The sequence below is a fragment of the Mesoplodon densirostris genome, chromosome 13 (genome assembly GCF_025265405.1).
Source record: "Mesoplodon densirostris isolate mMesDen1 chromosome 13, mMesDen1 primary haplotype, whole genome shotgun sequence".
NCBI classification, from domain to species: Eukaryota; Metazoa; Chordata; class Mammalia; order Artiodactyla; family Ziphiidae; genus Mesoplodon; species Mesoplodon densirostris.
In genome coordinates this window covers 91,880,865-91,906,741 of record NC_082673.1, presented here as the reverse complement: position 1 = coordinate 91,906,741, position 25,877 = coordinate 91,880,865, and the positions used below count along the sequence as shown (strand labels likewise).

Sequence of the window (25,877 nt, the reverse complement as noted above, 5' to 3'; positions counted from 1 at the left end):
AACTTCTTTTGCTCACCGTTTGTTGTGGACCGAATCATCCAAATTCATAGGCTGAGTCTCTGAACCCCAGTGTGGCTATATTTGGAGATGAGGCCTTTACAGAGGTGGTTAAGGTTAGATGTGGTCATGGAGGGCGGGGCCCTCATCTGATAGGTTTGGTGTCTTTGTAAGAAGAGACGCCAGAGCTGAGCACTCAGACGCCACCTGCAGGCCAGGAGGAAAGGCCTCACCAGGAACCAGCCCTGCTGGTGCCTTGAGCTGGGGCTTCCGGCCTCCAGAACTGTGGGCCGATGTAGCCGCCCGTCTGTGGTGCCGTAGGGCCGCCTGAGCCCGCTGAGGTGGTGCCGTGTGCAGCAGAGGCGTCTCCTGTGTCCTCGCTGTGCCGCACTCCTCTCCGGGTGTGCCCCACGGTGCTCGTTTTGCTCTCCAGGGGCGTCTGGGTTATTTCCAGTCTCCGCTGCTCTCTGTCCTGTTGGGCATGTTGCCGAGTGACCGGGAGCCCTCCTCTCTATGGAACCGCAGCCTCGGCGGGTGGGTGGATGCTGGGCTGTATCGGGGAAGGCTGGTCTCCCCCATGGCTGTCCTAGCCTGCACTTGTGCCACAGCGTGAGGGTGCTCCGGTCACAGGGGCTGGGGTGGCATCTCACTCCTGATGACTCACGGTGCCAGTGTCTTCTCCCACTTCTGCAGACCTTCGTGAAGCGCCCTGTGGAGTCTTTGGCCCACTTTTGCATTAGTTTGTGTTATTTTTGATTTGCTAGTGTTCTTTATATATTATGGCTACATTTCTCTGTCAGATATCTTCTCACAGTGTGGGGCTTGCCTTTCAATGCTGTCTAATTTATCAGTCTTCTTTTACGAGTAGTGCTCTTTATGTCGTGTTGAAGAAATAGTTGCCTACCCCAAGGTCACGCTTTCTTCTAGAAGCTTGGCTATTTTAGCATTTATATTCAGCCTACGATCCTTCGTGAGTTAACTTTTACTCGCCATCTGAGGTGGGGGGTCAAGGTTTCTTTGTCTCCTCACAGAAACGTTTGCTGAGACGAGCCCCTCTCCCCACCAACATGCAGAGCCAGAGACTGTGCTCTTGCTGGGCTGTCCGTCCTCACCACCCACCTGTGTGTCTGGCCTCCGTATTCTTCAGGCGAACCGCAGCAACACTGGCTCAGTTTCTCAGCCTCCCCAGCCAGCCAGCCTCCAAACCCACCTGCATTTAAGCTGCTCGTTCTGCCCTCTGTGCAGGTCTCGCCTCATCTCGGTGCTGCAGAAACCGTGTTGCGTGGGTTTTGCCTGTCTGGGCACACCTGCCAAGGTATCGCCTTTAGTGTTTTGTTTTGCTTTTTTTTGTGGTCCCAGCCGGTCCTGCTGGTGTCTTGGAGGCTTTGACGGGCGTGTGTTCGCTTTGCAGCTAGCTGCCTGCTCACCCTCTGCCTCTCAGGAGCTTTTGCTGTTGAGCTCGTGGGCCTTTCCCTGGAGTTGTGTGGATCCCGCGTCTGCGCGGCCACCCCCCCCTTTCCTGGGGAGCCAGGCTGTGCTCACGTGTGACTCTAGGAGGAGCCGCCCCACTGGGGACTGTGGGGGAGGGGCACCTGCCCCCCATCTCCTATCTTCCTGAGTCTCTACGTAGCGGTGACATGCGGGTCCCTGAGGCCCGGGGCTTACAGCATTTGGGGGTCTGGTCGTGTCACACGCTCCCGCTCGGGATGCCCTTCAGTGTCTCTCAGCTCGGCCACATCCAGGTGCTGGGGCCCCTTCGTGACATTCACGCAAGCGTGAATGTCCTAGGGGGTCACCAGAGGGACACGGGCGACTGGTGTGAGAGCCGGAGGTGCAGCGGGGGTTCAGAGAGGTGCCTGCCAAGCAGATGGCAACCCTGAGCCCTGGGGCTGGAGGGGAGCTGGAGAGACGGGGAGGGGTGCAGGTGGCCAGGGCCCTCTAACCCTGAGCAGTAGGCCACGTGGCGCCCTGCGAGCTAGGGGCTGCGAGCCGCGTCCCGAGAAGGGCCGGCTGCAAGGTGGAGTGCGCCGAGCGCCAGCCAGCAGGGCTGCGGGGCAGTGCGAGGGCAGAGGCCCCGAGGTGGGCCGCCGGGCAGGTAGGTGATGGGAGGCCTGGCCGAGGAGCGCGAGCCCTCTGCTGCCAGAGGTTAGGTGGCCTGGCTTTTCACTGGGGCCTTGGCCCGTCCCGCCACCAGGGCTGCGTGGGGGCGCTCTCTGGGCTGGTCCCCGCGTCCCTGGTGATGGGGGTCAGAGCCATGGACACTAGGGCACGGAGGAGGGGTTGCTCTGAGGATGGAGTGTGGGCAGCAGGGGCTGACGCGCTGGCCCAGCTTTGAGGAGGGAGCTGGAGGAAGCGCCCTCGGGGCTTGGTGGGGGCAGAGTCTGAGGTCTTGGCTCGGGGTGGGACGTGGAGAGGTGGTGCAGGCTGGTCTGGACCTGAAGCCTGGGCATCGCGGATGGTGCCCGGGGGCGTCCTCGGGTTGCAAGGGCTGGGGAACCGGACGAGCCAGGCGACTGGCACAGGGCTCCTTCAGGGGTGTCCTCTGGGAGCCAGAGCCAGAGAACCTGGGGCTGGCGCTCTACTGCCTGAGCAGCCTTCCCTCGTCTGTTGCCCACGTGGAGCCCCTCCCCGATGCAGCCCTGCGGGAGAGGGCTGGGATGGGTGGGCTGGACTTCACGGGCACGGTGAGCTGGGGGGGCGCGGGGGGAGTTGGTGGGCAAGAGAGAGCGACGTGGGAGGGGCCGAGGGAGCAGAGGAAGGGCCCGCCCTGCCCCTCACCAGCAGTCAGGGGCCAGGGGAGCCCTGGGCGACAGCCCAGCATGGAGGGCGACCCTTGGGTGCAGAGGACCGAGGTCCCACCCTGGGCTACACCAGCCATTTGGCTGCCTGATCCTGGGCTCCCCCAGCCCCTCAGCCCAGCGAGCTGAACTCTGCCCTCTGGAGTGGGGCCATTAAGGCCCAATAATAACCTGTTTTTTGCAGCTAACATACAAAACACCAATAGCTTCAGCTGAAATGGATTTTTAAAAGTGTCATTTTATGGAGAATTTTACTTTCTATTTTGTTGTTTATTAGGCTCTTAAAAGGAAAGCTTGTAATGCACGCATTGATCGAAATACCAATTGAATAGATGTGAGCACATAAAACAACCCAGCCCCCCATCATGCAGCCCTGGCGCTTATACTGCGGGCAGCACGATTACTGTTGCCCACCAGATGCCGGCTGGCCAGGGGCGTCCCGAATCATTTCTCTTCGTTACCGGGGGGAGATGGGGCAGGGGTCCCTTGGGAAGGAGCAGCACCCTCAGAGACGACGCCTAGGTGTCCTGCTGGGTCAGGGGGGCCCGTGGGAACCAGCCCCCTGCCTGCACCCCCCGCCCCCGCAGTTCCACCCTCAAGGGCTCAGCCTGTGCCCTGGGCTGGCCGGCCCTCTCCAGGGCTGTCCTGTCCTTGTTGCAACCCACCAGGGCCCTCAGGCCTCAGCTCCCACCCGGACCGTAGCCCCGCATCCACTGCGAGCAGGTGTGTCCTGGGAAGCGAGCCGTCACCTCGCCCCTGCCCCAGGGTGGCCGGGACCTCACGTGGGAGGAGCACGTCATGCGCCGGGAGGAGGGGTCCTAGGAGGCCGGGCGGCCCCAGTCACCCCGAGGCCTGCACCGTCCGTCCGTCCGTCCGTCCGTCCGCTGAGTCCCTGGCTCCCGGGAGCCCGCCCTGCCACCCCTCCTGGACCCTAGCCCCCAAGGGCCTCTGTCCCCCGCCCCCGGAACCCAGAACGTTCTGTCAGCACCTGCGCGACAGGATGCCCTGCACGACGGCCGGGACCCCGAGTGAGGCCTCAGCTGGGAGGGCACAGCCTGTGGCGGGGAGCCAGGCTGTCAGCGTTTCCGTGGAAAGCCCGCTTAAGCAGTTTGCAGCCGTCACGGTGGCGGCAGCGGCTGAGCCTGACCTACTTGGGATTCGCCGCGCAGCCGCCTCCCCGGACGCCCCTTCTGCTGACGGCGCACTCCCCGCTTGCCTGGAGCTGCGTGGAAGCCGCTCCATTTCCTGAAAAGTGCTTCCCCACTTGTTTTCTCTGCTCCCGGCCAGCCTGCCCGCCTCCCGGCCCTCCGCTGCCCAACCCCGGCCTCGGTCCCTCCAGCTGAGCCCAGGGGCCTCTCCTGGTGTAAGTGCCCCACGTGTCCCGTCTCCCGCCCACCGAGGTCTCCTGTCTGCGCGTCTCCCCTCACACCTCGGCACCCCGGTGTGCGGGACCCGGGTGGCCCCCTAGCCTCCCTCCTGGTGTGCGTTCACCCAGCACGGGTCACTGGAGCCCCTGCTCGCCGGCACGGCCCCCGCCCCGTGGTGCTCGCTCCCAGGTGGGACACGGCCGTGTGCCATCGGGGTTTGGGGGAGGCTTCCCAGGGACCTGACGTCTGAGCTTGGTCTCCGGGCAGACCCGTGTGACAGGCAGAGGGACGGCACGTGCACAGGCCTGGCTCGAGGCGGGTCGCAGTGCCCTCCAGGAAGCAGGGGCCATTGAGGGCCCCGAGAGACCCGCCTGCAGGGGGGCAGGTGGAGCGCGGGGAGCTCGAGCAGACGTGCAGCTTTCAAACCAACTGATGGGACGGGGACCCCACCAGGGAGCCGTGTATGAGGGCAGGACCCCAGACTGCCTCTGGGGCTAGAGGGCCGCTTCCTCGGTAACAGTGACAGAGGTCTGGGCTGCGTCCACATCCCGGGGCGGGGCGGGGCGGGGCGTGTGGAGGAGGGGAGCAGACTGTGGGGACTGGGAAGAAGGTGCCAGCAAAACGCCTCTGTGCCTGAGGGGCCTTCCTGTGGGAACAGAGCCTTTAGTTCCGCCAGCAGCTTCTCGTCCAGGCGTGGGCTCCCTGGGCCCGGCCCCGTCCCCAGCGGGCTCTGTCCCACCCTCTCTGGGTCCACGTGGCCTGTGCCAGGCTGCCTTAGGACTGGGTGCTGAGAGGCTGGAGCCCTCAGGAGTGGATACGCCAGAGCGGGGCCCCTTCAGCTCCAGTGTGGTCCTGCCGTCCTGCCTGAGCAGTGACAGCCGAGGAGGAGCCCGCGGGGCTGTGCTGGCGGCCTGAGGCAGTGTCAGTTTAAGGGCCAGTGGACCTGGCAAGGAGGCCCGGGCACCCGGGTGCAGCTCCAGGGTGAGGCTCGCCCTGCCCAGGGTGTCCTGGAGGCTGGGGCTGCTTCCAGAGTCTCCAGGGCCAGGCCGGCTCCCTGCACCTGATCGTGCCCTCCGTTCAGAGGAGCCACTCTGGGGGCCTTGAGGTGACGTGGCCTGGCAGGCTGCCTGTCCTCGGCCCAGGCTCTCGGGTGCGCTGGGGCAGGCGAGGTGCGTGCTGGTCAGGCGCTGGTCTGCCTGTCCACTCCCTGCACGCATCCTGTGCCCCAGGCTGCCGGGCCGCTTAGCTGAGGGTGCCCGGGGTGGGCCCGTCTCGGCCATGCAGCCCGAGAAGCAGACCCGCAGCGGGGGCGCCCTGCGCACGGTGCTGGGGGCTGCACAGACCTGCTTGGGCAGCGGCCAGGGAGCGTGCAGGGAGCCTGGGTGTCCAGGGCCAGCCTTTGAAACCACTGGGGAGTGGGGGAGCCCTGGCAGGCTGGGCACTCGGCCACTGCTGGCAGTGCGCCCCGCAGGCCGAGCCGAGGTTGTGTCACACTCATCCTGGCTCCTTGGGGAGAGCTCTCCTGTGTTACCCAGACCCTGACGCCCCGTCTCTCGGGGTCCCTTTTCCCTGGCACTTTCTACTCACTTCCCGGGTACAGCATGTGAGAAGGGCCTCAGAGGGCAGAGCCCCTTGGAGTTCCTGGATGGCCTTGGGCCTAGAAGTTTCTAGCTGCTCCCTAGGCAGCGGACACGCGGACCGCTTTTCTTTTTAAACCTACTTTTGTGGCATGTGTGTCTTTCTCCCCGTTACTGCCGCTTTTCATTTAAAACGTTATCTCCCCCCCACCTGTCCTTCGTGGCCCCCAGGGGGCCGAGGGGAGGCCCAGCCCTCACCCCAGAGTAGTCAAGGTTATGGTGATAAATCCTGGGGCATTGTCACTGCCATTCGGAGTAAATTGGCTGGCCGCTTTCGGGCTGAAGGAAAGATAATTTGCTGTAGTATTTCAAATGGATTAGAAATGGATTTGAAGGGAAAGTTCATGCCTCCCATTACAAAGGCGAGAAAGAGGACTATCTTAAGGCACGGTTCCCTCCCTGGCCTTCATTATCCACGCTTAATACCTTTCCTATTTTCCAGCGTTAATGAAATTTCCTGGCGGCATGGGCCTGCCGGACGGATGGGAGAAGCCTTTAGAGCTGAGGCTCCTGTTGTAGAAAAGGACTTACAGGCCCTCGCTGCGAGGGCAGGCGCGTGTTCTGGGTCCTTGGCCCTGCTATTATCTCGTTAATTTTATCCCCTCTTCTCAGTACAGTTCGTTTCCAAAGGCTGTCCTCTCCATTAGGGTAACAATTTACTGGAGTGCTGTGACACCCACAGCAATGAAAAGCTACAAGGCGTTTGGGGCGGGGGCGCCCCCCAGCCCACTGTTCCAGCCCCCGCCTGCCCGGCACCTGCCGGGCCACAGGTCCCAAGCCAGCGGGACCAGCGGGAGAGGGAAGGGCGGAGGCGGCTCTGCGAGACGGCGGGCCAGGCCGGTTTCCGTGGGCGGGGGGCCCTCGCCAGCCCTCCCCGAGCTCTCTGGGTGCATCCACCTCCCCCAGGCAGCCCCAGGGCACCATCTGGGAATGCAGCTTCTCCCAGCTTGGCTCCCAGGCTCCTGGGGTGCCCCTGGGAGCTGTGGCTCCAGGGCTGTTCTCGCGCTGCAGCCCTGCGCCCGGGCACGCGGGGTCCTCGGGCCCAGGTGTGAGCACAGACTGTGAGCACAGAGCCGGGGCCTCGGAGCAGGAGGCCTGCTGCGCCTCCACTCCTCCCAGAGGCCCACGGTCGCCCCGTCACTGCACCAGAGCCCAGGGGCATGGCTTTTCGGGTCGGAAGGGGGATGGATCGGTTGGTCGTGTTCATCCATAAGAAGAATCAACGTTGTCCTGAGAAAGAAATGTCACCTGAGACGGGCATTTTAGCTGTAAGAGCAAATCGCGGAAGACAGTGACTAACGGGGCCACTTCTTCTCCTGGGGGCGGCGGGTGGCCAGCAACAGCCCCAGACTGAGACTTCTCCGTACGCAGAGCTGTGGGACGCAGGCCCTCGTGGGGGGCCGCCTGAGGGGGCCGGCACACGCTCTGCCCTGAAGCTTCCAGTTCCTTCCGACCCCAGGACCTGCCTGGGCGGGGCCTCCCCTTCCTTGGGCTGCCACGTGCTGCTTGAACCCCACGGCGTCGCCTGCGTGGCTGCCTCGGGGGGCGGTGGTCTGTCCCTGTCCAGCCTCAGCCAGGAGCGCATGCCCACAGGTGGGGAGCTTCCTCACCCCTCGAAGGGCCTGACTCCCTTCTTCTCCACCGTCTCTCACGTTTGACGGGGGCCAGCGCCGTGGGCGGAGGGAGAGGCAGGTGGGAGAGGGGGCGCCCCTGGTAAGGGGAGGGGCGGCTGAGCGCGTCTTTGTTCCCAGCGAGCGCAGTCCCACGATTGCGACGCACAGCCTGTGCGGGAGGCTGGGGGCTGTCCCTGAGCAGCCACCCCACGGTGAGGGCCTGAGTGCCACGAGCAGCCGGCGCTCTGGGGGGCGACCCTGGGTGCACAGATGGGGGGACCCCGACGCTGCCCCTGGCCCGGGGCTGGCAGATGAAAGGGCAGCTGCTTTGTGGGCGGGGAGACCTCTGAGGGCTCGGGACAGTGCAGTGCTGGGGGCCGGGGCTGTCGGGGGCCTCTCAGCCTCGGGCTAAGTGAGCTGTGGTGACCACTGGCCTGGGCTCTGCTCTCAGCCTTGGGGATCAGGACTCAGGCCAAGCTGTGCCTTTCGGACAGCAGCCACAGCTCCTGCAGAGGGTCCCGGGCTCCCAAGGCCGACAGCGCTCTGCGGTGAGGGGAGGAGACCCCAGCCAGCCCTGCCCCTCCTCACATCTCCACCTGGCCTTGGTGTGAGCGCAGGGGACAGGGCAGGTGCCCACTGGACATGCAGATGCCCTGAGGCCAAGGCGGGTAGATCTGCGGTCCCAAGGTCCGGGAGAGCCTGGAGATCTGGCTCCTCCCCCAGAGGATGCCCACATGCCCCGTGAGAGGGCAGCTGGAGCCTGTCGGCACGGCCAGTGTGAGCCGGGCTGCCGAGGACCCTTGGCAGGAGTCCTTTGCTCCAAGATTGGTGTTTGTGAACTTAAGTTTTAATTAAGGGAAACTGGGTTACGCGCTTTCTGGCGGGCCTCCTCGGCTTCCCGCCTGACGCTGCTGCTTCAGGTCCCCAGCGCCCGGCTCACTTGGCTGGTTAGAACGACCCCCAACTCGCAGATGGAGAGACAGGGGCCTAGGGGTGGACCAGCTTGCCTGCTAGGGTGCCCGGAGGCCTGCCGTGTCCCGTCTGCACTTCAGACCCAGGTCTGGGCCCCCTCCCTGGCCCTAGGGAGCCAGGAAAGGGTGTGCTGCTGCCCAGGTGGAGTTGGGGTTCATATGCTCCCAGGGGAAGGGGCTGCGGGGCGTGGGGGCCTCAGCGGGAGCACTTCGGAGAACCCGGGGGGGGAGGGTGCCACGTGTGCCCCAGGACGGGCCCTGACTGCAGCTGGCTCCTCTGCTGGGCCCCAAGCTGCTGCTGGTGGCACTGCCTGCAGTAGGGCCACCCTCCTCACACCCTGCCCTCCTGCTGCTTGGGGGCCATCTTCGGGTAGAGGTGATGCTCATGCGACAGCTGGTGCTCCCTTGCCCAGGTTTGCCAGGGGGACCCGAACGTACACTGGGCGGTGACAGCGGGATGAGCAGAATCTGAGCTCATAGGGAATTAAGCTCAATTTGCATAAACAGATTCCTGCTGAAACAAACCACCGAGGGCCAAGGCCAAGTCCTTCTGGAGCCCTGAGGCCCTGGGCAGCGGGAGGGCCTTGGAGCCCTTGTGGCAGCTCGGGGAGCAGGTCCACCAGGGCAGCTGCAGGCCCACCATCTGTGGGACCTGAGTCGGGGGGTGTGTGGCCGCTGCCCGCTGTGTGTCTGTCGGGGGACTTCTCCCAACCCGTCTGCCCTTGGGCTGGCCTGGGCGTCTGCTAACCCCAGGACAGGCGGCTCAGCCCTCTGCCAGCCTTTGACCTCGAGGAGAATTCCGTCTTTCCCCCGACACAGCTTGCCGGCGGGAGCGGGGTCTGTGAGCCTGTCCCCTCCCAGTCTCCGCGCAGGGCCCTCCGTGCAGTGGAAGGAGAGGCAGGGAGGGCGGGCAGTGGAGCTTGCTGACCCCACAGCACGGCCTTCCCAAAGCCGGGGTGGTACCACTGGGGCAGCGTCCAGGAGGTGTTCCCGGGCAGTGGTGATGGCCACAGGCCTTGGAGTAGACCCTCAGGGCCACCTTAGTGCAAGCGCTGAGGGCACAAAGGAGCCCCCTCGAAGCCGTGTCGCAGGGGTGCGCGTGTCGGAGGGGGAGGCTCAGTCCCAGCCTGGTTGGTGGGGTTGAGGGTGCCCCCTCCCGTGCCAGTGGAGGGCGGGGGACGGAGGTTTCCCGACCGCGGGCCCTGGGGCTGGGCTGACAGGCGTTCCCTGTCCTTGCAGGTCCTTGGTGCTGAACGGCCTGCGTACTGCAGCAGCGGGTGGGAAAGCCCAGCCCGGCTCCCCTCGGTGGCGGAACAAAGGCTACCGTTGCATCGGAGGCGTCCTCTACAAGGTGTCGGCCAACAAGCTCTCCAAGACCTATGGCCGGCCCGGCGGCGACGGGGGCAGCAGGTCCCTCCTGCGCGCAGGTGAGGCTCCTGGCGGTTGAGGGCTGCGCGTGCGCCGTTGCTCCAGGCTGGCCACCCGTCTGAGGCCCCAGGCCTGGGGCTCTCCCGGAGCCGGCCGGGGCCGAGGGAGGGCTTCCCAGACAGCGCCCCAGCCCCAGGGCCATTTCACTCCTGCTCGAAGAGCCTCAGGAATTGCCCCTCACGAGGCTGGCAGCGGCCACGATGGGGAGGCCCCCCAGGGATGGCTTGGGTGCACCTGCCTCTTGCTTGGCTAAGCCGCCTCTGATTTTCTGTGTTTTGCTCCTGGACAAAGGAGATGAGCCAGGTATGGTACGCGCGGCCTGGGCGAGGGAGCACCTGAGGCTGCAGTGCCTAATCGCTTTGGCAAGGCCTCCCCGCCGTGCCTGGAGGCCGTCACCACCACATGCGCCCCCGCGGCCTGGGAAACAGGCCGCGGAGAAGGAGATGCTTTGGATTTGCTTATTGTGCACATTAACTAGAAAAATATTTTGGTTTCAGTCCAATTTTACTCTTTTCCTTTGCTGTCGAAAAGGGAAAAAAACGGGGAGAGGTTGCAGGTGGTCTGGGGATTGCACAGGCCCAGCTACCCCAGCCCCCAGCCCGACCCGCCCAAAGGGGCAGGAGGGAGAAGAGGCCTGGGCCAGGGAGGAGGCGGCGCGTGGGTGGCAGCCGGAGGGCCCCTCCTGGAAGCCCTGCCTCTCTTCTCCCAGGGCCTCTGTCTGTTGCCCTGGGGTGCCTGGCTGCCTAATTCCAGGCCAGGTGCCCCGGGCTCCCCAGGACAGGCACTGTCCCCCCGCCTGTGCCTGTTTCCCACCTTGAGGGGTTGGGCTGTGTGACCTCTCAGGGCCTCTGCCTTGACCTCGAGAGCTTGATGGTGGAGGAGCAGGGGCAGAGCCCTGGCCGGGCCTCCCCGGGGGCCTTGGTGAGACTCAGCCCAGAGGGGCTGCTGCCTTGGGTCAGGGGATGCCCTGAGGCCAAGGCAGGTAGATCTGCGGTCCCACCCCGATTGCTTCTGACACCAGAGCTCAGCGGGCCTGTAGCACGTGTGCTCGTGGCCTGTGGGACCCACACGCAGCTGTGGGCATCTCAGAGGGCAGGGACCTCAGACCACTCCTCTGTCCATGGCCGCTTCCAGCCTGCTGCTTCCCTTGAGCCGGGCCCCTCACAGGGCTGCCGCAGCCAGGCCTGCTGGTGGGCTGGACAGGGCCGTGGGTGCCCGGGCATCCCGACAAACCCACAGGGCTTGCAGCGGCTGCTCGGCGGAGTGGCCATCTGGCGGCCCGAGGGACCAAGCCTCTCCGTGGGCCCGACCTCTGGCCCCGGCTATGCCCGAGCCCCCCCGCCCCAGCCCACGACTGGCCCAGCAGGCAGGACCCCGGCTCCCCTCCCTGCTGTGCTCCCTTGGGCTGGACAGGTTGTGGTTTGGGGCCATCCTGGCCCTCTCCGGGACCCTGGGCTGCACGTGAGCCTGATCCGAAATGGGCCGGTGGGCCTGTGGGACGGGGCTGCACCTGCCACCTGGGCTCCTGGCGTCCCCTCGCATCCCTCGCGTCCACATCCAGGCGGAGGAGAGGCGCCTGGAGGCTGAGAGGGAGAAGCGGGTTTGGACTCAGCCTGCCCACAGGCATCGCGGGGCCCCATGTTCGAGCTGCCTGCTGGGCGCTGGGCCCCGGGTCTGAGCCAGCGGCCACCCCGGGGTGCACTCAGAGCAGGTGGGAGGGGCCCGCGTGAGGGACTGTGGGGCACGGCCCCGCCGCCTGAGCTGGCAGCTGGCCGGGGAGGGGACTGCGACACTCCTCCCCGGGGAGGACGCCACGCTGAGCCCGCTGCCTTCCAGGTGCTGAGCTCCGCAAAACCCCACCTCCCCGCTCAGACAGAGCAGCAGGCACTGGACGGCTGCAGGGTAGCGCCCTGGCCTTCCCCGCCCCTCTCCCCCCAGCCCTCCAGCCTCTGGGCGATTAGGTGAGGACAGGGGCCTCCTCCCTGCCAACCCGCCCCTGCAGGCCACAGCGGCCCACGCCCTGCTGACTAGCCTGCTGGCGGCCACGGGGAGCCCTCCCACCTCAGGGTCGGGGCAGGGAGGTGGGGTTTGGAGCACAGACCACAGGGCAGCCTGTCCTGGGGGCACGAGGGCGGCCCAACACAGCACCAGCTGCCTGGACCCCTGTACGGGTGGCCGACTCTTGGCTATAAGGAAGGTGGATTGCTCCCAGCTGTGGGAATGCCTGTGGACCAGCAGCCCACTTAGGTGAATGATAATTAAAGAAATAAATTTTCTCCTCCGGAGTCGACAGAACTTTGAGTCCAGTGAGGAAGTGCCGGCCTCCTTGGGAGGGGGCGGGGCTCCACCCCCTCTCCTCCTGGCTGCCCGCCTCTCTGGGAGAGCATCAGCCCCCGGGTGGGGTGCCCGATCCGTCCCAGGCTTCGTTGGGGAGAGCCTTGCCCTGCCCAGCTCCCGAGCCCCAGGGGCAGGGCCTTCTAGCAGGCACACCTTGCTTCCCTGGAACCCCGGGCCCAAGTACTTCCTCCCATGTCTAAGGTCTGCCCGCCCAAAGGGCCCAACCCTGGGACCCCTCCCCATATGCTTTGGCCTGGAACCTGGCGGGGGTCCTCCCAGGCAGGAGCTCTGATGGGGGCTCCACTGGGCCTGGCCTGTGCCTCGGCCCCAAGAGCCAGCAGGTCCCTGCAGTGGAGCAGAAGCCGCGAGTCCCCCTGCCAGAGCCGCCGTGCTCAGCCTGGGCTGCAGGCCTGCCTCCCAGGCTTCTTCTGAGCCCCAGGCCCCAGACCCCAGACCGGGGCAGATGTAGGCTGTGGTGGGCAGTCTCCCTGCTGCTGACCTGCCACCATGAGCCCTGGGCAAGTAGTGCGGGGTGGGGTTGTGGGGGGAGCAGTCTGAGTCGCTGCCTGGGCTGGGGCTGCCTCACCGCCTGAGTCTATGTTGGGAAGACCCCTGGGAAGTGCAAGCTCTCCGGAAGGCTCAGTGCCTCCTGCTCTGAGGTCGCCAAGGGTTTTCAGCTGAACTTTTCAGCGCCTCTTTTCAAACAGCTACTTTATGTGCATTTTTTAGCACTGCAAAGAATTTGAAAAGGTGCCTCCTGTTCTTGTAAAAACTCCTACCGGGCCCTGCACTGGCATTTTTTTAAGAGCAGAAGTGGAAAGAGGAGTAAACCTGCCAGCCCCCCGCCCCGACCAGAGGCCAGGCCTGCGGGCCGGTCTGACAGGCAGGCACATGACGCCAGCGGTCCCTGGCGGGAGCAGATGGCGCCGCAGCGTCACTGGCAGCCTGGGTGACTGCCCCGGAAGCCGCGCTCACCGACAGTGATCAGATTGCACTGTCCCCCTCAGGCTGGCAGGTGGAGGGCCACCGCGTGCCATCTGGACTGGCCTCCACTGCCACCCCGAGGATGGGTGTCCCCGGCCTGGAAACCAGACTCCAGTATGGCCTGGAGCCGTCCTAAGACCCCTCCCCGCCAGCCCTCACGCTCTGAGGCCCCTCTCTCCCTTCTGTGTCATCGCGTTCCCTTCGCCCATTCACACACAGTAACTCAGCCGCCTGGGCCACCGTGCAGAGCGCTTCCCTCCCGCGGGGGTCTCACGGCCCAGCCCTGGAGCTGCCTTTTTTAACTTGAGGAGACTGAGGCTCAGAGGAGGGCAGACATTGGCCAGAGGGCAGCTCCAGCCGGGCCCAGAACGGGCTCACAGAGCGTCCAGGGAGTGGTCAGGGCTTAGCAGAGGGTGGGCTGTGGAGGAGGGCGTCTGAGGGTCCGGCCTGTGGGGCGCAAAGGGGTTTGGGTTTGGACAGGCCGAGTGAAGTGTCAGAACACTGGTGTGACTGGGTGTAGAGCTCGGGAGACCAAGCTGAGCGGGCCCTGGGAAAGGACACCCTGGGGCGAGCCAGGGAGAGGGCCCTACAGGTGACAGGAGGGCCGCCTGCCCAGGCCTCTCACGCGGCTCCGGCTCCGGTGGGGGGGCTCGGGGCCAGGCAGCTTGGGGGCGTCCCTCTTTAAACCTGGGACTCAGGTCCCTAGAATTTCTGAGTGATGTTACTCGTGCCTCCTGCTGCCGGATCCATTTCAACAGCTGCCTGTGGGAAACCGGATCTGGTCTGGGAAGGGTCATGTGTGTGCTGAGGAACTGTGGCCATCCTGAGCAGCTCTCACCCTGCCCGGCCCGCCTTGGTCCTGGGGAGTGACCTGCTATCAAAAAGCCAGGCGGGATCCGTATGTTAGCCCGGGTGCCCCTTCTGTAGGCTGAGCTCACACTGCAGAAGACAGTGCCACCCGCCTGCCCCGCATCCCCTGCCCCCAGGACCCAGCCCCACCCAGACCCCAGCTGCCCTGGCTGAGCGTTCACTTGTTCCCTTCCTGTCGCCACTGACCACTTTGTGAGCAACTCCCCTTCAGGCCACAGTCAGTGACCTCAGAGAGGCCTTGCTTGGTCTGTGCCCTTGGGGTTTTGGGGAGTGTCTTACAAGGTGCCTCCAAAACTGTGTGGAGCGGGTTCCCGCCAGGGCCTCCAGCCACACGACACAGGCCGCGGTCGGCACACGGCTTCCTCAGGGCCTGGGAGTGAGGACTTCAGGATTTGTGGCCATACACATCTTTTTTGTTTTTATCTTACGACGCTTTAAATAAGCTATTCTTAGCTACTGCAGAACCAGGTGGCATTCCCAGACCCCACTCAGGTCACGCGTCCCTGGGTTCTCCTCTAGGCAGAGGGAGGTGGCAGGGAAGCCCCACCACCCACTGTTCCTGGGACAACTTGCCTTGAGGCAAGACCACTGGCCAGGGACTTCCCTGGTGGTGCAGTGGTTAAGAATCCTCCTGCCAACGCAGGGGACGCGGGTTCGAGCCCTGGTCCGGGAAGATCCCACATGCCGCGGAGCAACTAAGCCCGTGCGCCACAACTGCTGAGCCTGTGCTCTAGAGCCCGCGAGCCACAGCTACCAAGCCCGCGTGCCGCAACTACTGAAGCCCGCGCACCTAGAGCCCGTGCTCCGCAACAAGAGAAGCCACTGCAGTGAGAAGCCCACGCACCGCTACGAAGAGTAGCCCCCGCTCGCTGCAACTCGAGAAAGCCCATGCATAGCGACGAAGACCCAACGCAGCCAAAAATAAATTAATTAATTAATTTAAAAAAAGACCACTGGCCAGCAACCAGGGTGGCCTCGGGGAGCTGTGCCACCAGACCTGGTCCCTGAGCCTTTGTCCCCGCCTGCTTCTGCCGTCTCGCCTCGGCCTCTCCCCTGCACCGGGCTGGGAGGTGGCTTGGCAGGGGCCCAGGAGGGCAAGCGGTTTCCTGGAGGGGCGGCAGTGCCCGAGCTGAGGGTGGGGCATCCCAGGGGCCCGGTGCCAGGCAGGTGAGCAGGGAGAGGGCAGAGCCTGGGGCGGTGGGCCTGGAGTGACCCGGCCTCTCCCCCCAACAGGCCGCTTGGACCCTGCCAGCAGCTGCAGCCGCTCACTGGCCAGGTACGTCCCTTGGGGTTGGGGGCGGGGGTGCTCCCTGCCCTCCCGGGGCTCACGGACGTCTGCCCCCTCCCCAGCCGGGCCGTGCAGCGCAGCCTGGCCATCGTGCGGCAGGCGCGGCAGAGGCGGCGGCGGAGGAAGGAGGAGTACTGCATGTACTACAACCGCTTCGGCAGGTGCAACCGCGGCGAGCACTGCCCCTACATCCACGACCCCGAGAAGGTGGCCGTGTGCACCAGGTGCGCCCGCCAGGGCCTCCCTGTGGGTGGGGTGGGGGCTGCCCCGGGCTCCCCGCCCCTCACACCCTCCCTGTTGGCCTAGGTTTGTTCGGGGCACGTGCAAGAAGACGGACGGGACCTGCCCCTTCTCCCACCACGTCTCCAAGGAGAAGGTGAGCTGTTCCCTGTCCCCTGCGCCTGTGGGGCCGGGGGTGGGACCTGGAGGCTCTGCCCCTCCGTCCCGCCACGTGCCCGGTGGCCCCCAGGTGTGCCTGGGCTTGGCGAGTGGCAGCTGTGTGGGGCCGGGCCGTGGCGGAGGGGGGCACACAGCTGGGCCGCCCACAGTGCGGGAAGCTCTGAGGTCAGGGGTCAGTGCTGGCTGGGGGGCCGCCCGCCGCCCGGAGCGGGGGCTGCAGCGGGTCGGGAGGCGGGATCAGGCGGAGGCGCTGCTGCTGCTGCAGCTTTTCCCCTTGAGGAACTTGAGAAGAATCAGCATTTTTCTCCCTAGTAGAGCTTCGAAACTCTGCTGTGAGCAATTTGGAAATTCACGTCGAGTTTCGGGTTCATTAGCTCCGGCTCCAAAGCCGGTGCAGGCTCTGAGCTGTCTAACGGGGAAGCCCCGCACCAGCGCCCTGAATTAATGTTATTGTTATTTGTGTGGACGTGCTGGGTGCAAACAAGGTTAATTGAAATGAGAACGCAGTTTCCTCTTGATAACGGTGCTGACAGCTAGAGGAGCTCCGTTTGGTGCAAGAGTTGGCTTTATTACCCCTTTTTATTAGCGCTAATTTGGGCCCTGTATCAAAACGCACATTAAGGGAATTGTCTGCCGCCGCAGCACTGCCAGCCCCAGGCCGGCCGCTCCCTTCTGCGCTGCAGTTAAAAGACAATTAAAAATAGTCTCCTCTCTAAATCACCCTTTGTTTCTCTGCTTTCTCTCCTTCCTTCCTCAGCTGTAGTCATATTCAGTTCCCCCCGACCCCACGCCTCTCCCCAGAAAAGTGGCTTTTTGAAGCTCCTGTGTGTCCTCTGCAGGCAGGCGGGAGTCCAGTGGGGTGCAGTGAGGAGTCCGGCCGGGAGAGGCCAGCAGTGGGGGGGTGCCCGGGGACCATGTGGGCAGGGCAGGCAGGTCTGACAGCAGAGGGAGGAGGCCGCCGAGAGGTGTCAGGCCTGTGGAAGGTGTGAGACCTACAGGGTGACAGCTGTGTGAGCTCCTGGCAAGGTTCCATCCCCCCAGGAGGCTGGCCTGCAGGAGGAGCAGGGCTCACCCCAGGGGCCCCAACCGAGGAGTCGTCGCTGCCTGGAAGAGTGGCGGCTTCAGGGGTCAGCATGGGCGACTTCAGAGGCACACACCCTCCCTTCCCGCCGTCTGCTGGCCCTCAGGCCTCAGTCCCCGCATGGAGGGAGAAAGGGGGCTGCCCACCCTGTGTCCCCCACCAGGTCTCCCCTGGGCCCACCTGCCGACGGGCCAGGGTGCTGGGAGTCTGCCCCCCGCACCAGTCCTCCACAGTGCCCGCCTGCGGGCAGTGCTCAGCAGAGCCCCGTGGCCAGGCTTCACCAGGCCAAGTCAGGTCTCCAGTTCACGGGCGCTGCCAGGTGTCCACGCATCAGGCAGCTGGAAACTCTGCTGGATTTCAGGCCCTATGGGCTGACACCCCACCTAGAGCCCCCACGCGCTGCCTCCCTCCTACCCCCAAGCCCTGCTCTTCTAGACCAACCTCCTCCTGGCCCATGCCGCCCCAGCCCTACACCCTGGAAACCAGGCAGGCTCGGGGCAGGTGATGGACTCAGGTGACAGCACATCTGGGCCTGAGCCAGCCTGCTGGGCTGGGTCCCCCGTCTCAGTATCCTCATCGGGACCGTGTGAGGGCAGACGTGCTTTGCCCGGGCGACCACGCCTTCTGGGGAGGCTGAGGGTCTGACTTCAGGGTGGGCGGCCCCTCTTGCTGGCCAGCACTGTGTTTATTTCCACAGTCAGTGTGTGGCCCATGCCTGGTGGTGGAGCCCTGGGTGGGGCCCTGGGGTCCCAGCGTTCCTGCCTGTGAAGTGGGGTGAGGAGGGGGGCTCGGGGGAAGTGGCCTGCCCTCAGCCTCACTGCCTTCCCTCCCCCGCAGATGCCCGTGTGCTCCTACTTCCTGAAAGGGATCTGCAGCAACAGCAACTGTCCCTACAGCCACGTCTACGTGTCCCGCAAGGCGGAGGTCTGCACCGACTTCCTCAAAGGCTACTGCCCGCTGGGTGCGAAGGTGAGGGGCGTGGTGGGGGGGGCTCGCGGGTGTGTCCTCGCCCATCACGCTCACCCGTGGGCTCAGCTCAGCACCGGGGCTGCCGTTGTGGGAAAGCCCCCGGCAGCTGAGAAGCCCTCGGCGCCGCAGCTCCTGGGAGGGCCCGCCCCCGTGGGCCTGCGGGGCTGGGGGGGAGGCCGCACGGGCCTTGGGGGACCCCAGACAGGCCTCCTCGGTCCCGGTGCCCCGAGAGGGAGCCTCCTCAGCAGCCTAGGGGCTGCAGCAAGGCCCGCTGCCACCCTTTCCCCACACACTTGTGAGTGACCGCCCTGCCTCGGGGACCCGTGGTCTGCCGTGGGGGACCAGGCCTGGGCCCTGGGTGTGGGGAGCGCTGTCAGTGCGGGGCCAGCTCCCCGGCCCCGGACCTCACCCCTCCCTTCCTGCGCGGGCTCTGCAGTCGGTCCAGCCCTGCCCCGAATCCTCTTCCTCCCGCCCCAAGCCTAAGGGCTGGGCCGGGTCTGGGCCCCAAGCGGAGCCAGCCGTTACCCTGAGGGCGGCCCTTCCTGGAGGCGGGGCCCAGCAGGCAGCTCCAGAGCAGCCCAGGTGGGGCGGGGGGCAGGACCCCCGGAGGCTGGGGATGATTATTGTAAGAGATTCCATTTAAATGAAAATATCAAAGTGGTCTTTAAGGTCTGCCTCTATTAGTGGAAGTGCTTACTGCGTCCCTTTCGGGCTGCGAGGCTGCCCCGTGATGGATAGCAGCTTGTAATTATAGGTGGGAAAAGCGCTGAGCAGGCCGGATCCGGCGGGAGCAGAAGCAGCAGCCTGGGCCGGCGAGGGTTAATTTTATTCTCTAAATAATATAAAAAGTGCTGAGTCGTCACCTTGCTCCTGAAGTGGAAGTCCTCAGATGGGCCCCAGAGAGTTTATAATATTCCACTGAATCAAGTGGAATTGTTAACCTTGCTTCATAAAGCGCTGGCTTGTTAAAGAGGCGCGTTCCCTTTTCTTGTGAATAATTCAGGCCCCGAGTAGGTCTCTGCTCCTTCCCCTTTTTGGGGGCCAGGCGCTGCTCCTGGGCCTGAGGCTCAGAGGTCAGCCCCTGGTGTCTCCTCACTTTGTCCCTCCGGACTCTCAGGACACTTGGGGACACGGCGTCCTCCTGTGGGACGCCTGTCACCTCGGGTGGTCCAATGGCCACATGTCACGGGGTCACCGCCGCAGAGCTTTCTGCGCGAGCCCCGAGTCCCGTCACTCCTGGCGCTGGCGGTGGGGTCGCCTTGGTCCCTCGCTGTCGGGTCCGCGGAGCAGCTGTTAATGCGCGTGCCATGGGGGACGCCACTGTGAGGCGCGGCGCTAACAGCCGTGCTGCTCTGTCCACCGCGCTCGGAGCACCGTCGCGCTGCCCTCAGAGGGAGAGTGCCCTTTCCCTGCCTGCCCCCACCGGGAGTGGTTAGCATTGCAGACTCCGCGACTCCCACCGGCACCTCACTGTCGCTGTCCAGTTGCTCACGTGGTCCCCAGGGTGCCTTCTGGCACTGCAGGACGCGCACCCCGCCCTGGAATGGCCGACCCTCCCGGCACCCTGGCTCCTCTTCCTTGTGTTCACAGCTTGTGGTCAGGGTGCTCACTGCAGCTGGGGTGTCACGCGTCTCCAGCGCCTCCTGCTGCAGCTCACATGCAGTCTCATCCGCGGCCACCTCTGTACCGACAGTCCCCGCCCGGCTGTGTCCCGGCCCTTGTGCCTCCCTCACATACTCTCCTCGACCTCCTTCTTGCCCTGCCCCTGCGTGTGTCAGGGTCCGGGCTTCCAGGGGCGCTCTGCCTGCTGGAGAGGCCCCTTCGCCCCTGTCCCCTGCTTCCTCCTGCCTTCTGGAGGCTCTCTGTCCCGGCATGTCAGTCTTTGGAGTCACAGACAGTGTCTCCTTGTCACCGCCTGATAACTTGCCCCGGGTACCCTTTCTCAGGCTGAAATCCTTCCTGTTCTTATGAGAGTGTCCTTCCATTTTTCTCCATGTGGGTCTGGTTCCAGGATCTGCCCCCACTCAAGGCCATGCACCCCTCCTGCGCCTTCTCCAGTTTGGCTTTATGAGCTGCGGTGAGGCGGGGTGGAGGCGAGGCTCCGGATGGGGCTCAGACCCCAGTCCACTCGCGGCCGTGGCCCTGCACAAGGTGTTTACCCTCTGGGCCTCGGTTTCCTTTCTGTAAAATTGGGATAATGGTAGTGCTTACCACGTAGGAAGGTTGTGAAGATTAAGACGTTAGTGCAGGGGGCTTCCCTGGCGGCGCAGCGGCTAGGAACCTGCCTGCCAATGCAGGGGACATGTTTTCGAGCCCTGGTCCGGGAAGATCCCACCTGCCGCGGAGCAACTAAGCCCGTGAGCCACAACTGCTGAGCCCCCATGCCGCAACTACTGAAGCCCACGCACCTAGGGCCCGTGCTCCGCAGCAAGGGAGGCCACCACAGTGGGAAGCACGCACACTGCAACGAGGGGTAGCCCCCGCTCACTGCAACTAGAGAAAGCCCACTGGAGCAACAAAGACCCAATGCAACCATAAATAAATAAGTAAGTAAGTAAGTAAGTAAATACATACATATGTACATACATTAGTGCAGCGCTTCACAGCCCTTTGAGCAGGCCCTGGGGTGTCAGGGAGGCTCCGCTGTCCCTGTTCACTAGCCTGTGGTGTGAGGTGCGACCTCGCTTCGTTTCTTCCACGTAGTCAGCCTTTCCCCGCAGATACGTGCTAAGCTGTCCGTTCTTTCCTCTCTGATTTATGGTGCCACTTTTTAAAGCCAGCTTTATTGAGGTACGGTTTACATATCGCCCCATTCATCTGTTGCAAAGGTGTACGGTTCAGTAGGTTTTAGTAAGTTTACGAAGTTGTGCAGCCATCACCACCCCCCGGTGCTGGAGCATTTCCCTCACCCCAGAACATTCCCTCAAGCCTTTCTGTGGTCGGTCCTGTCTCTGCTGGCCCCCCACCCCACCCCCAGGACACACTAATGTACCTCCGTCTGCGTGAACCTGTCTTTTGTGGGCAGCGCACACGAGGGAGTCCTACCATGCAGACTTCAGCGTCTGGCTCCTGTCGTGAACGTGTTTTTGAGGGTCGTCGTGCTGTGGTCTCGAGCAGCCCACGAGCGGCCCTCCACTGTGTGCAGAGACCACTTTCTGTTTCTCCGCTCGTCGGGGGATGGGCACTTGGGTTGTGGCCAGTGGGGCTGTTTGGAGTGAGCCTGCTATGAGCGTCTGCGGGTCTCAGTGTGGACACAGCCTGCAGGGATAGCCGCCTGCACTGGTCCAGCTCCCACCAGGAATGAGTGAGGGTCTCATTTTGTCACTTCCTTGCCAGCACCTGCCAGCCCTGTCACCCGTTTAAGTGCACAGTACAGTGGTTTTTGGTGTATTACATTTTTAATTTTGTAATTGTAGTAAACTAAATATAACATAACGTTTGCCCTTGTTGAGTATACAGTTCAGTGGCATTAATTACATTTACAATACTGTACAACACCACCACTGTCTATTTCCAAAACTCTTCACAGCATCTCTATAAACAGTCGGTAACGACTTCCTGTTCCCCCTCTCTCGTGTTTTTCCCTTGTGTTTCCCTATAAGAGTTTTATAGTTTTAGCTCTAAAGTTTAGGTCTTTGGTCCATTTTGAGTTAATTTTTGCATATGGTATTAAATAAGGACCCAACTTCATTCTTTTGCAAATGGATATCCAGTTTTCCCAGCACCACTTTTTTTTTTAATATTTATTCATTTATTTATTTATTGGGTTGCACCGGATCTTAATTGCAGCAGCCAAGCTCCTTAGTTGCGGCACCAGGGCTCCTTAGTTGTGGTGTGCGGGCTCCTTAGTTGTGGCATGCGAACTCTTAGTTGCGGCATGCATGTGGGATCTAGTTCCCTGACCAGGGATCGAACCCAGGCCCCCTGCATTGGGAGCACGGAGTCTTATCTACTGCGCCACCAGGGAAGTCCCAGCATTGCTTGTTGAAAAGACTGTCCTTTCCGCATTGAATGGTCTTGACACCATTGTTGAAAATTTATTGACCATACTTGAGATGGTTTATTTCTGGCTTCTCTTTTCTATTACATTGGTCTATATGTTTGTGTTTTGATTACTATAGCTTTATAATAAGTTTTGAAATCAGGAAATATGAATCCCTCAAACTTTGTTCTTCTTTGCCAAGGTTGTTTTGGCTCTTTGGGGTTCCTTGAGATTCCATGTAAATTTTTGGATGGGTTTTTCTATTTCTGTTTTTTTTTTTTTTTTACAAGGCCTTTGGGATTTTAATAGGGATTGCATTAGCTCTGTATATCACTTTTGGTAGTATTGTCACCTTAACAATATTAGGTCTTCCAGTCCATGAATGCATGATGTGTTTTCATTTATTTAGACCTTCATTAATTTTTTTCAGCAGTATTTTGTAGTTTTCAGTGTATAAGTCTTTTGCCTCCTTGGTTAAATTTACTCCTGAGTGTTGGGCTTCCCTGGTGGCACAGTGGTTAGGAATCCACCTGCCAATGCAGGGGACACGGGTTCGAGCCCTGGTCCGGGAAGATCCCACATGCTGCGGAGCAACTAAGCCCGTGAGTCACAACTACTGAGCCTGCGCTCTAGAGCCCACGAGCCACAACTACTGAGCCCACGTGCCACAACTACTGAAGCCTGAGCGCCTAGAGCCCGCTCTCTGCCACCACGGTGAGAAACCCGTGCACCGCAACGAAGAGTAGCCCCCGCTCGCCGCAACTAGAGAAAGCCCACGCGCAGCAGCGAAGACCCAGTGCAACCACCCATAAATAAATAAATAAATAAATAAATCCTGAGTGTTTTATACTTTTTTTTTTTTTTTTTTTTTTTTTTTTTTTTTTTTGCTGTACGTGGGCCTCTCACTGTTGTGGCCTCTCCCGTTGCGGAGCACAGGCTCCGGAGGCGCAGGCTCAGCGGCCATGGCTCACGGGCCCAGCCGCTCCACGGCATGTGGGATCCTCCCAGACCGGGGCACGAACCCGTGTTCCCTGCATCGGCAGGCGGACTCTCAACCACTGTGCCACCAGGGAAGCCCTATACTTTTTGATGTTATTTAAATGGGATTGTTTTTTAATTTCCTTTTTAGATCATTCATTATAAATGTATAGTAATGCAGTTGATTTTTTTTTTTTTTTTTGCGGTACGCCGGCCTCTCACTGCTGTGGCCTCTCCCGTTGCGGAGCACAGACTCCGGACGCGCAGGCCCAGTGGCCATGGGTCACAGGCCCAGCCGCTCCGCGGCAGGTGGGATCCTCCCGGACCAGGGCACGAACCCGTGTCCCCTGCATCGGCAGGCGGACTCTCAACCACTGCGCCACCAGGGAAGCCCCTGCAGTTGATTTTTGTGTGTTCATTTTATATCCTAAAATTTTGCTGAATTCACTTATTAACTGTAACAATTTTTTTGTGGATTCTTTAGGGTTTTCTACATACAAGATCCTGTCATCTGCTAACAGATAATTTTCTTCCTTTTGATTTGGATGCCTTTTAGTCTTTTCTCTCTCCCTCCCTCCCTCCCTCCCTTCTTTTCTTCCTTCCTTTTTTTTGCCGAATTGCTCTGGCTAGAGCTTCTAGTACTGTGTTGAATAAAAGTGAACAACGGGGATATCCTTGTCTTGTTCTTCATCTTATAGAATAGTTTTCAGTCTTTCACTGTTGAGTATGCTGTTAGCTGAGGGCTTGTCATATGGGGCCTTTATTATCTTGAGGTTATTCTCTTCCAGTCCTAGTTTATTTGGTGCTTTTATTATGAAAAGGTGTTGAGTCCTGTCAAATCTTTTTGTATCAATTGACATGATCATGTGGGGTTTTCCCTTACATTCTATTAAGCTGGTCAATAAACATATTGATCACATTGATCAGTCACAATTATTTTGATTGATTTTTGGATGTTGAACCATCTTTGCATTCTGAGACTAAATCCCACTGGATCACGAGGTATAATCCTTCTAATATGCCACTAGTTCAGTTTTATAGTATTTTGTTGAGGATTTACATCTGTATTCATAAGTAATATTGATCTGTAGTTTCCTTTTCTTGTAGTATCTTTCTCTGGTGTTGGAATCAAGGTAAGTCTAGCCTCATTGATTGTTTTGGCTATTGTAAGTTAGGAAGTATTCTTGCCTCTTCAGTTTTTTGGAAGAATCTAAGAAGAATAGGTATCAATTCTTCTATACATGTTTAGTAGAGTTCACCTGTTGAAACCATCTGGTCTTGGGCTTTTCCTTGCGGGGAGGCTTTTGATTATTGATTCAGTCTCTGCTCTGTACAGTTGACCCTTGAACAGCACGGCGGGGGGCAGTCAGGGGCACCAACACCCTCCACCCCCGGCGCAGTTGAAAATCCACATACAACTTTACAGTTATTCCTCCGTATACGTGGTTCCTTGCCAGCTGCTCTTGGTGTGATGAGTCATTTCCTATTGAAACCTGGATGTTTTGGTTGTTACGAGAGTCTGGATCTTATTTAAACCTTCTGTTTCAGCAGGTTTCCCCTGAGTCCACTCCAGCAGGTGGGCAGGGGGCGTGCAGGTATAAATCTTGGTTCCCCCACTCGGCTTTCACTGACCCCTGAGGAGGGGTCTCCCTGGTGGTCCTGGGTGGATGGCAGTACTCGCTTCCCACTCACCCTCCTCCAGCACCATCCTAGCAGGGCGGGGAGGGACACCAGGGTCGAGGCTCCCCACTCAGCCTTTGCTGGCCCGGGTGCGAGGGGGCCACCCCTTATCTGCACCCATTGACACTTCCAAGTTGCCAACTTCTTCCGCTCCAGGTCAGGATGATGAGGCAACAGGAAGTCCCAGGAGCCACCACCGCATCACTCCTTGGGTCCCCAGGTCCCTGGTGGCCTGCCTCCTCTCCACCTTTTATGGTCTTCCTATGGTTGTCAGGGTTTTGGTGGTGCTTAGTGGAGGAGTAGGGACAAATATGTCTCCTTTGTCTTCCAGGAAGTGGCAGTCCCTTCTATTTCTTTATTTTGCCAATTTTGACTTATTTTCTCCCAGAAATTGATCTGTTTTATCGAGGTTTTCAATGTATTGGTGTGCCTTTGTGTGTATAACATTCTCCATTGTATCTTGAGCTCTTAACCTTTTCCATCTGTATTTAGTTGGCATTTTCTCGCCTTTCCTCTGGGCTGTCTCTCCCGAGGCTTGCCCATCTAATTGTCCTTTTCAGACAGTAGGTCTCACCCTTGGGATCAGCTTCTGTTGCTGCAGGGCCCTGGCCTTGCAGTGGCCTCTGATGCCCTCAGAAGGAGTCCAGCAGGCACCTTGACTGCGAGGGGGAGGCTTGTTCTCTGCATGGGGCCTGGCACAGAGTGCTTGTCATTTATCGTGAGATAAGCATCTTCTTTGTGATCGTGTAGGTTTACCGAAAAGTTGCAGAGAGTGCAGAGAAGGGCCCACGCACCCTTCACCCAGGCTCCTGCGCTGCTAGTATCTTTTCTTTTTTTAATATCATTTTGGTAAGCGCCGTTTATTTATTTATTTGTTTATTTTAAATATTTATTTATTTATTTTTGGCTGCGCTGGGTCTTCGTTGCTGTGTGCGGGCTTTCTCTAGTTGCGGCGAGCTGGGGCTACTCTTCGTTGTGGTGTGCGGGCTTCCCATTGCGGTGGCTTCCCTTGTTGCAGAGGATAGGCTCTAGGCACGTGGGCTTCAGTAGTTGTGGCACGCGGGCTCTAGAGTGCAGGCTCAGGAGTTGTGGCGCACGGGTTTAGTTGCTCCGCGGCGTGTGGGATCTTCCTGGACCAGGGCTCGAACCCGTGTCCCCTGCATTGGCAGGCGGATTCTTAACCACGGTGTCACCAGGAAGGCCCTAGTATCTTACATAACTGTAACTGTCTGTCAAAACTAAAAAATTAACATTGATACGTTACTACCAGCTTAACTTGAGGCTTTGTTTGGATTTTACCTGGTTTTCCCCTAATTTCTGTTCTCTGTTCTAGGATATCAGTCTGCATTTGGGTGCCAATGAATGATGAAGTGATTGAGGCAGGGCCTCCACGGACAGTGGCCAAGAGTAGACGCACTCGAGAGGCCTGCAGAGGGGCCGGTGGTGGGCAGAGGTGGAGAGGGAGGGGGTTTCCAAGCTGGAAAAGGGGGCAGCTTTG

At 61.0% G+C, this 25,877-nt stretch overlaps 1 protein-coding gene across 2 annotated transcripts in view; it reads left to right on the top strand.

Annotated features, from left to right (window-relative positions):
* ZC3H3 (zinc finger CCCH-type containing 3) overlaps positions 1 to 25,877 on the top strand; it is a 79,801-nt gene that overhangs the window by 43,196 nt on the left and 10,728 nt on the right. Inside the window, exons 5-10 of one of the 2 annotated variants that reach the window (XM_060115805.1) lie at positions 9,623 to 9,810; positions 15,236 to 15,278; positions 15,353 to 15,514; positions 15,597 to 15,666; positions 17,608 to 17,739; positions 25,713 to 25,822. In XM_060115805.1, the coding sequence (XP_059971788.1) occupies positions 9,623 to 9,810; positions 15,236 to 15,278; positions 15,353 to 15,514; positions 15,597 to 15,666; positions 17,608 to 17,739; positions 25,713 to 25,745 (628 nt within the window). In that variant the 3' untranslated portion in view covers positions 25,746 to 25,822. Of the gene's footprint in view, positions 1 to 9,622; positions 9,811 to 15,235; positions 15,279 to 15,352; positions 15,515 to 15,596; positions 15,667 to 17,607; positions 17,740 to 25,712; positions 25,823 to 25,877 lie in introns of those variants that run through there. The other variant, XM_060115804.1, reaches the window with a different exon arrangement.